This window comes from Populus trichocarpa, chromosome 2 (assembly GCF_000002775.5).
Source record: "Populus trichocarpa isolate Nisqually-1 chromosome 2, P.trichocarpa_v4.1, whole genome shotgun sequence".
NCBI classification, from domain to species: domain Eukaryota; kingdom Viridiplantae; phylum Streptophyta; class Magnoliopsida; order Malpighiales; family Salicaceae; genus Populus; species Populus trichocarpa.
The window spans coordinates 7,763,673-7,773,660 of record NC_037286.2 but is presented as its reverse complement, the minus strand read 5'-3'; the positions used below and the strand labels follow the sequence as shown (position 1 = coordinate 7,773,660).

General features: G+C 35.9%; 2 protein-coding genes across 5 annotated transcripts; one reads left to right on the top strand and one right to left on the bottom strand.

The window, feature by feature from the left end:
• Window positions 1-227: 227 nt before the first annotated feature.
• On the top strand, window positions 228-2,902 carry LOC7467198 (uncharacterized). 2 transcript variants are annotated; one of them, XM_024595606.2, is made up of 2 exons: window positions 228-1,650; window positions 2,731-2,902. In XM_024595606.2, exon 1 carries the CDS (start codon window positions 447-449, stop codon window positions 1,527-1,529), a length of 1,083 nt encoding a protein of 360 aa, XP_024451374.1. In that variant the 5' UTR covers window positions 228-446; the 3' UTR covers window positions 1,530-1,650; window positions 2,731-2,902. The 2 variants fall into 2 exon arrangements, with proteins under 2 accessions (XP_024451374.1, XP_024451373.1); XM_024595605.2 differs by lacking the exon at window positions 2,731-2,902 and adding an exon at window positions 1,824-1,963.
• A 1,007-nt stretch (window positions 2,903-3,909) lies between these two features.
• On the bottom strand, window positions 3,910-4,916 carry LOC7461822 (uncharacterized protein At5g64816). 3 transcript variants are annotated; one of them, XM_024595607.2, is made up of 2 exons: window positions 4,758-4,916; window positions 3,910-4,457 (listed from the first exon to the last, which is right to left on the bottom strand). In XM_024595607.2, exon 2 carries the CDS (start codon window positions 4,400-4,402, stop codon window positions 4,019-4,021), a length of 384 nt encoding a protein of 127 aa, XP_024451375.1. In that variant the 5' UTR covers window positions 4,403-4,457; window positions 4,758-4,916; the 3' UTR covers window positions 3,910-4,018. The 3 variants fall into 3 exon arrangements, with proteins under 3 accessions (XP_024451375.1, XP_024451376.1, XP_024451377.1); XM_024595608.2 differs by having other exon boundaries at window positions 3,910-4,470; window positions 4,758-4,911; XM_024595609.2 differs by lacking the exon at window positions 4,758-4,916 and adding an exon at window positions 4,582-4,722.
• Window positions 4,917-9,988: the final 5,072 nt, after the last annotated feature.

Here is a 9,988-nt window from a genome sequence, read left to right as displayed (position 1 = left end):
TAATTACAATCTATTAATTAATTATTTTTTAACAAAAAAACAATATTAATTTACTTTATAAAAGAGAATGGAGTCGATCTGGGATATGACCCGATTAAAATCTAATAATTTAATTAAAATTCAAGATTCAGGTATTTTTCTAAGAGATAACATAAAAATTAAAATAGGGTTAATCTAGTCAATTTATAAAATCATGGGATGAGAAATATATCCATCCTGATTTTTTTTTTTGCTGCTTCAAAAGATCAAAATACCCACTTCTCATTTCCAAGGGCACCATCATCTCCAGACCATTTTCCACAAACTGAAGCCCAATCCAGTCCATCAGAAAAAAAGAATCCAAGCAAGCTGCTTTTCAATTTCCTCCCTGGAAACAATTTCCTCACCTCCCAAAACAACAGAAAAAACCAAAAACACCATTAATCCCGACAGCCAAAACTACCAAAATGAACGAAGATCCCAACAGGGCCGAAGCCGAACGCCTCCTCGGAATCGCTGAGAAACTCTTACAATCACGAGATCTCAGCGGCACAAAAGACTTCGCAGTTTTAGCTCAGGAAACGGAGCCCCTTTTGGAAGGCCCAGATCAGATCTTAGCCGTTGCTGATGTTCTTTTATCAGCTGAAAAACGCGTCAACAATCAACACGACTGGTACTCGATCTTGCAAATCAGTCAGAAAACTGACGATTCCTTCCTCATAAAAAAGCAGTATCGTCGCCTTGCATTACTCCTCCATCCAGACAAGAACAAGTACCCTTTCGCCGACCAAGCCTTCAAGCTCGTCGCTGATGCTGGGGCTGTTTTGTCTGATACTGCTAAAAAAACTTTGTACGATAATGAATTGAGTTTGTTTTCGAAGATTGATTTGTCTGCTTCTGGTAAATTACCAGTCAGGAGAAGCCAGAGATCGGTTGATGATAAAAAGGCTGAAAGTGTGAAAATTAATGTTAATAATGTGAGTAATCAACAAGAAGGGTCCCAGAAAGCGAAATTGTCTTCCTTTTGGACTGCGTGTCCGTATTGTTATATTTTGTACGAGTATCCTAGGGTTTATGAAAATTGTTGTTTGAGGTGCCAAAATTGCCAAAGAGGGTTTCATGCTGTTTTAATACCCTCTTTGCCTCCTTTGGTTCCCGGGCAGGAGTGTTATTATTGCTGCTGGGGGTTCTTCCCTTTGGGATTTACACCTGGTACCGTAGGGAGTGGAGGGAAAAGTGGTGGGGTGGGTTCAGGGTTTCCTAATTGGATGCCGCCAATGTTTGGGACAGAGCAGCAGCAAGGAGGTGATAAGGGTGGTGGCTATGTAGCGGCAAATGTGGATGATAAGAATGGTAGCGGTGGCGGCCGTAGTGGTGGTGGTGTTAGTGGTAATGGTGCAGCTGCCACACCAGTGAGGGTTGGTGTGGAGAGCAGGGATAGAGTGGTGAAGGTTTCTGGTGGGAGTGCAACGGGCGTGGCTGGGAATGCAATGGGGATGCCAGGGCCAAGGAAGAGAGGAAGGCCTAGGAAGTACCCTGTGCAGGCGTAGTTTTTGAAGGCCGATGTGTAGTCAGGAAGTGCAGTGTGATGGAATGGAATGGGATGTGAAGGTGTTGGTGGCTGAAGGATGGGAGTCTTTTTGCATCTGGCTTGGTTCTGGGATTTCACAGGTATTGTTGATGTAACCTTTTTGCTTTTAGTTTTTTTTGTAGAGTTCAAATGTTATAATGCAACTGACAGGGTTGGTTGATATGTAACATTTTATGATGCGTAGCAATGTCATTTCAATAGTTTACGGATTTGTACAAGTTGTTCTGCTTTTAATTAAATATTCATTTTGTAGGATCAGTCCTATGTTGAACACTTTAGGCATTTAGTACCAAAAAGAAATGCAGGCATTGTAAACGAGCTTGTTGATTTGCAATGTTAAAATGTGCGAGTAAATGTTACTTGAAAGTTCAAGGTAATAGTTTTTTTCTGACATATTGCTCTCCATGTCTGCGTAAGTACTTTCCCTGTTAGCTAGACAAGTTCCATAGTAGCCTTACTACTGAAAGTTAATTAAAAAATTGTGATCTCAGTCACCCTGCAGAAATTAGATGATCTGTTTTGTTGAACATTATGTCAATGGAGTTTTAGGGGTATGATATGCTAGATTCTTGAAGTTCGAAAGGTCCTCAGCATAATTTTGGTTCAAATGCATGTATATCATTAGAAGTCGTTTCTAGTTCCTTTCATCAGACAGCTCAATGGAATGTCGTTTAATTCAATTAATAGAAGTAGTGTTGTCCTTGTTTCGTAGTCATTCCTGTGATGTCCTGGCTCTGCAATGGGAAGTCCATTCCAGGTTTTGTTTCTAAACTTGTTTCCGTTTATGTTGGATAAGTTCCTCTATTCTCTTCACCTGTTCACTGGGAATTGCATACGTGTCCACATAACCGGGCAAGGCGTGTTTTTTAGGTCAATCTACTAAAATGCACGATTCTGTGTTTTTCAAACATGATGGTTGATTTGTTGGTAAAAAACCCAAATCTGCATACAAAAAAAAAGTTGTTTTTAGTTCAAGTGGAAATATAGGCTTAAGCCACTTGGCCAGCTTTTAGTTTTTTCCTTATTTTCTTTTCTGGCTGAAGCAAGTTTTTATTATCTTCATAGTCATCTCTTGTTGCTGGATCAAAGCTGAATAGAAGAAGAAAGTTGAAAAAATTATTGTCAACAGGCATCTAATATAAATAGCTTTGTTCTGGTAGGGTAAGGTAAAGAAATTCTGCAGGTGAGCGTTCTTTGGTTGATTGAGCAATTTGGCAGTGGAGGATTGAGCGGTCTTTTAGCTTCGATTCAATTGTGGCAGGCATAATTAACTGGAAATACCTCTGATTTAATTGTAATAGGCTTAATTGATTTACATCGGCTTAGAGTTCATACGTATTCTTCCAAACAGCCACAGGACCCCGAAATCTACCGATTCTCTAGTCTTGGAGCTCTGCTCGAGCGTGGGCCTTTGATACCAAGTTTAGTACGGGGATGGTGAAACTTGACCACGGGTGACGCAAAGCATCCCAGGCAATTCTAAGTAACTGAATTCGACTGCAGCTGTCTCCACTTTCTCCCCATTGACCTCTACAATATATGTCGATTTATAGTTTGCAAAACATCAATCAGTCCGAGCTTGCGACTTTATGGAAATCGAATCTAATCCATTTCTCCACTCGGGCCTAGATTTCTTTTGGACAATGTTCATACGAGCTTTCCACATTTCAGAGTGACCTGATGGTGGGGGTTTAAGGTATCTAAACAAAATCTTTTGAAGACTTCTGAACATTTGCAATAGGCACAATCAGCTCGAAATAGTCTTCAGGTTAAGTACACACGCTTATTGTGATGCTTTTAACTTCAATAATTCGCCATTCAGCTGCATGCTATTTTCCCATTGGCGCAAATGCCAATTTCCCAGCCAATTGTTGCATACCACAGGAGGCAAGGAAAACCAGCTAGGCCTCCAAATCTCAGTCTCAATGCCTCTTTGATTGGAACTAGCATCAAATAAGCATGCATAGAAACTGCCTATAATCCACCCGAGATGCTCACTGAAGCACAAGAGTCTGGTGGTTCAACCATGGTAGGATGATAAGTTCGGTTGGTCATCACATCAAACATGCCTGGTGGCAAAACCCTTGCCTGTAGATGAAAGAGTCGTTGATTGGTTTTTTTATCCATGTTGAGCTTCCAGAATAGACCCAATGCGAGTGAGCATATCATTTACAGGCAAGGTCCTTTAAAAGTACACGGGTTGCTTGAAAACTAACAGAAGATAGAAAGAAGAGAAGCACTAGACGGTAAAAGAATGGACCTAATTTTTCCTCGCATGAAACAGAATGGGAAAGGCAAAACTAGGTGGACATTGGTCGAACAGTTTATGAGCATGTCCAAAACCAAAGAAAATATGAAATCCATTTTGAACAAAGTATACCATGAAATTTCTCAAGGAAATGTAAAAACACAATCCAAGACTAATAACAGACACGGCAAAAGAGCCTCTCAGGAAGTTGCAGAGGAGTTGGATAGCCTAAGACACTCACTTTGGCACCTCCTAAGGCAAATATCATTCCAGTTTGGCACCTGGTGTTGATTGACACAAACAGTTCTCGCACATGCATCAGCACAAGCATCAAGCTCAGAAACACCGCAAACGGTAACACAAGTATCAATAGTTGGGTCTTTAGATAATGCACCAACCTTCTTTAGCATCCTCTTCGAAGTGCATACCCTCTCGCAAACAAATATTTCATCGGAGCTCTTTTCACGGCCTCTGGCGCTCTTTAACCTCTGCTCATCAGCTCTTCTTTTCTTCATCCTTAATGCTTGCCCTGCAATTATAGCTGGAATTGCTGCCCCTAATAGAGACCACCATGGGTCCACCATTGCTCTTCTCTTCAACACACAAGCTCTTGGAATTTGTCACCAGGAAGATTTCCTCCTGTGCACAAACACTTGAGATATCAAATTCAAAAATAAGTAACATCGGTATAAGATAAAATTGAAAAAAAAAATCCCAATTAAAAGAAATTCGAACAGGAATGAAATTTCCAAAGGGTTCTTGCGTGCTTTTCAGAAGATATAAGTTGGTTGATTTATTTGACCTAATTTCCCTTGAAAGAGTTTTATCCCCTTTTTTTATGGATGAAACATTAGTTAATAAAGATCAACCAAACAGAAATTGTCTGCCCAGTAAAGAACAGTTACTTAAGTACAATAAAGAGAGAGATGGAGAGCTTACTGAGCTGGAAATGGTGGTGGATCCTCGAGGGACAGAGGGTTTAGTTTTAGATGGAGAAAGAGAGAGAGACGGGTTTCGAGAGAGAGGAAGAGAAAAATTCGGAAAGAAGGCAATGCGCGGACTCGGGCACGTGTTTTTACATCCAACGGCTTAGGATTGTTCTAGTTTTGTGGGACCATGGTTTTAGATCAGTGTTTGTCACGCGAATGTATTTTGGCGGATATAATCATAATTTCAGTACCTGAACTTTTCTAAAAGTTTCTATTTTAGTTTACTTTTTTCTTATTCTGAGTTACTAAACTCTTCAAAATCCATCAATCATAACATTTTTTAGGATGTTTAGAGTCGGCTTTTTAAAAAAATTAATTCTTTTTTTATTATTTTAAATTAATTTTTTTATTGTTTTGATTTAAAAAATAATCTAAAAATATAAAAAATTATTTTAATACATTTTCAATTAAAAAACATTTTAAAAACTAATTTCTAATATTGTTTTAAACAAAAACATGTCTCGTGAGGGTTGCTGCTTGTCATAGCAGTAGATGAATCGAGTCATTACTCAAGCTCATTTTAACAAAACTACTTTTTTAAAATTCATTTTCAAACGAGTTTCCATGGCTCATGAGCTTCTTTAATTATGTTCATGAGCTAGAACATTGTTTTTCAAAAAAAAAAAAACTAGTTTTTTTTAAAAAACAAGTGAGCTCATTTACGAACTTGTGAGAAAAAAACTATAAGAAAGAAAAATTTGCATATCATTTTGTAAAATATTTTTTATGACATAGAATAGAATATAGTGATAAAAAATTTTCAATTTTTTTAAAAATTTTTAAAATACAAAAACAAACAGAATTTATAAAAAAAAAATCCACGAGATAAACGAAGTGATATAAACTTATATAATAATATTATATAAGTTTTCCACGAAACATTGAGTTTTTTTTAATTATTATTATTAGTTCTAGGTTGGGTGGTTATAGCAGGTGGTAATTTCTCTATCTACTCATATACGTAGCCCAAGTAACAAATTTGCACGAAACATGTTAGTTAAATCTCAAATGTGCTGGCGGTTAGTTAATGAAATACACACGTAAAATTCTAGAATATAATTACATGATATTATAAATATTATTATTATTGTATTAATCATAATATTACATTAATTTAATCCTAAAGTCAAGCATTAGAATGAATGTGTTGAAAAAAGTGACCAATATAACCAAATTCACAATTCACAAATTTCAATTTTTTTCTCTCTTTATCCAATTAAAGTAGTATCAATCAATCAATAAAATTAAATTATAAAATTAAATAAATACATGATACAATATATAAATTTCTACGTGAAAAATCCTGGTGCGGGGAAAATCCATGCAGGCATATTCATGGAAAAATAATAACTCCTACGCATAAAATATTGTTAATTATTTTATTGATCAGGGACTGCCTTCTCTGGTTGTTTTTGTTTCATGGAAGATTCCACCAGCAATTGACTCCGAAGATCCACTATCCATATCGGCTGCTTTGTCGTTCAGGCAAAAGGTGACACGCACGGGAGGAGTCCGAGAAGAGTTAGCCGAAGGCTTGGAACCCCAATCTAACAGCCTCAGTAATAGCAGCGGACGTCAATCATGAACAAGATTGTCACCAAGCCCACTACCAGCAGATCTGCCTCCCTACAGTCAGAAAGACCTGACGAGGCCCATCTTGTGTTGAGCTCTGTGGACCCACAAGCACCCAACTGAAGGCGGAGGAAGCATTTCGACCCATTGCGAATCTCAATGATTAAAATTTCATTTCATCTAATTAGTAGTAGTTCGTTAGATTTTATAGTTAGTTTTTTTATAAGAAAATTCAAATTATTATTTTAAAAATTAATTATTTAGATTCACCTAACATGGTATATCATGCTGCTAATTAAACTTTTTCAACAAAATTTAGATCATACTACAAAAAGGAAAAAACTCAGACGCAAGTTTAAGTTTTTATGATAAGATGAACCGTCCATTTGATATTGTGGTGGAAAGTATTTTTTAAAATGTTAAAAATAATTTTTATTTGAAAATATATTAAAATATTTTTTTATATTAACATATTAAAATATCAAAAAGCACTAAAAACATCAGTTTAATATTTTTTCATGCCAAACGCATGTTGAAACGCAACGTCAAACAACCATGAAAGTTAAAATCATCAACATCAAACTCCTTTTGTTAAATGAAATCCATTCACATAAAAATTGGCTATATTATAAATAATTTTTTTTAAAAAAAGACAAAGGATATTAATTTAAAATGAAATGTAAATTAAAAATTACATGTAAAAAAGTGAGGGTATTAATTAATGATTTTGAAAAAAAAACAAAGAGAAAGAGAGGTGAGGCTCACGTGCCTGGCAACACTCGAGCGTAGGTATATTTGGGTCTAGAAACCTAGGGCCATGCGCTTGGGCTTGTATATTTTTTTGTGTAATAAAGGGTACACCTCTTTTTATTAAAAACATTAGATAACGCGTCACCTATTGTCAAGTTTCGAGGCACCTCATGTGGCCGGAAAATCAAGTTTTTTTTATTTTTTAATCTAAAAAATTCGTTTGAACTAATTTTTCACGTGAAAACATAAGAAATATCCTATAAATTTCAATAATCCCATTTGAGGCCTTAAAATAACTAAAAATCGATTAAAAAGGCAAAAACAACCTGATATAATAATAAAAATTATAAGTTCGATTTACTTTTTATGATAATCGATTAAAAAGACTAAAAATCATTATCATCGAACTTCTCTTATTAAATGAAATCATTTCACACAAAGTTTGATCGTTTTGATTACCAAAATCATGATAATCAAAAGCTTTCTCTCTTTTTAGTCATTTTCTGATGATTTTTTTTTATTTTTCAAATATAAAAAAGAAAAATAAACTTTTAGACAAAAATAAAAACCATATATTTGAAAGTAGCCATATTGTATTTTACATTTTAGTTCTATTTCTTCTAATTTTGATAAACTTCTAATTCCTTGTAGTATATTTGCAAATCAGTAATCGTAATATATGGCGTACCTTTCGATCATTCCTGCTTGCTTCTTTTGTGCCAGAGATCGACAGGTGATTTTGATTATTTACATATCTTGACCGGTGAATAATGTGCCCACACAGTAACTGACTCAGAAAATTTCTTACCTTGCATTACATTATACTTGACACTTGCCAGTGGGGGCAGCTTTTTTTAGGTCATAGACCAGCTGGGACCATCCGCAAGGGTGGTTTGTTGCTATTAGAACCCCCTTCTTGAGTAATCCTCTATTTTGCTGCTAACTCAAAGACTTGTCCGTCTCTTCGCTTTCTCTGTTTGCCTTGCCCTTTTGCCTTCCACGGCACAGAGCAGGGAGTGCTGGCTGGGTGATCCATGACTCAGGCCATTTGTTGAGGTGGGTACCACTTGCATAGTTGCGTTCCGATGGAACAAATGACATCAGCCATCCGGTGCCAAATGGTCTTGGTTTCCTTGGTTTTTTCTTGTGTGTAAAACATTGCATTCTTTTGAACAGTTCCGCGAGAACTCCACTCATTTGCGGTTTCGGTAATTATATTAAAATAATATTTTTTAAAATTTATTTTTAATATTATTACATCAAAACAATCTAAAAAATAAAAAAATAATTTAAATTTAAAAAATAAATTCAATTTTTTTTAAAAAAAATCAGCATCCCGCGTAAACATACAAGGTCTTCGTTCATCTCATCAATTTAAGTATTGGTAATGGATTTCAAAAGACCGAGGTTTTTATTGTTAGACAACTTTCTCTTATTTGTTAAATAATATATTTAAATATTTATGTTTTGAGTATTTATTGTCAAAATAATATTTATTCTTTAACGTAAAATAAAAATAATAATATATATTTAAGGTCTATGTATATACGCACTAAATAATAAAATTATTAAAGTTAAATATTATGTGAATAGTATAATATACACATATTATATTAGTTAATCATCATCATTGTTATATTTTCGTCAAATAAGCACGCACCCCATCTCCCGTAAACGATCATTAGTCAAAATGGCGTGCTACTATCTTGTACAAATGGGATTCTAATTTAATTAATTATAAGAACTGAATGGCAAATCAAAATTCGTGACATTATACGTACTATCTTGACACTAGAAATTCGTGACACACTACTATCCTGCTAGCTACTTGGGTCACGAATTTTGATGGTGGAAGATAAAAAAAACCTAGTCTTCCAAATATTCTGAGGTGTTAGATTGAGCTATAGAATAATTTTATTACATTCTCATGCTGATTAAGCTGTTGTGTCCTGCAGACATAAGTGATGGCTTATAATTTGCTACCCAACAATAATGCATGCCATGTAGATTATTCATTACCGGCTGTTTGTGCTTTAGTTTTTTTTCACAAATACAAGACAGAATAAGTTCATTAGATCACCGTTGGACAAAAGAGTGCAGACGGAGAATTGGATATATCAGACGGAAAAATATTGAAACGAAAAAAGGCCATGATGATTAGGAGTGGCCAGCAAACAAAACCAGTCAAGGCTTGCGAGACCATGGCTGCAAATAGAGACCAGGGTGACATTAATTTTAGGCAATATTCAAAATTCAATCACTGCACGAATAAAGTATTTATTCAAGCATAAATTAAGATCTGTCACTCTTCCCATACGAAGTTTGAGTGTTTTTTTCCTACTGTGATGTTGGAATCCAGGTTTTAACAAGAGCGCTGTTTCTCTTTTCACGTTGATAATACATTCATTTCGAGCCTTGAATCGTATAAGAGTCTGCACTCTCGTCGAAGCATGAAGATCTCCCAAACTCACAGAAGAGGCTCTCAACAGGTGAACGCAATGGCCTGTCTGTGACTATGGAGTTAAAGCAAGCGTCTACTTGAGGGCCCATGTGGAGGCATGCAATTGCACTGTGGATATCTCGATTGTGTGAGCCTGGAAACACGCTGATTGCAGTGACGAACATGCTTATTGCTGTGACGCACTGTCACCTTCAAAGTCCAAGAAATAGGAATTCCCTTGCCTTTATTGTCCGGAGATCGAGTACTGCCATCAGATGTTGATCTTTAGCTTTCTATAGCTATCAGATTGTTGTGGGGGTCCACCCAACACACTCACATGCACATTTTACAGACGGTCTGACCTTTGATATCTTCCATTTGATCAATGTGTCTTTCACTCTTTTGTAATCCTGACAAAG

Excerpts from the sequence above, each read along its gene's own strand:
- LOC7467198 (XM_024595606.2), top strand. The coding sequence starts at position 447 with ATGAACGAAGATCCCAACAGGGCCGAAGCCGAACGCCTCCTCGGAATC.
- LOC7461822 (XM_024595607.2), bottom strand. The coding sequence starts at position 4,402 with ATGGTGGACCCATGGTGGTCTCTATTAGGGGCAGCAATTCCAGCTATA.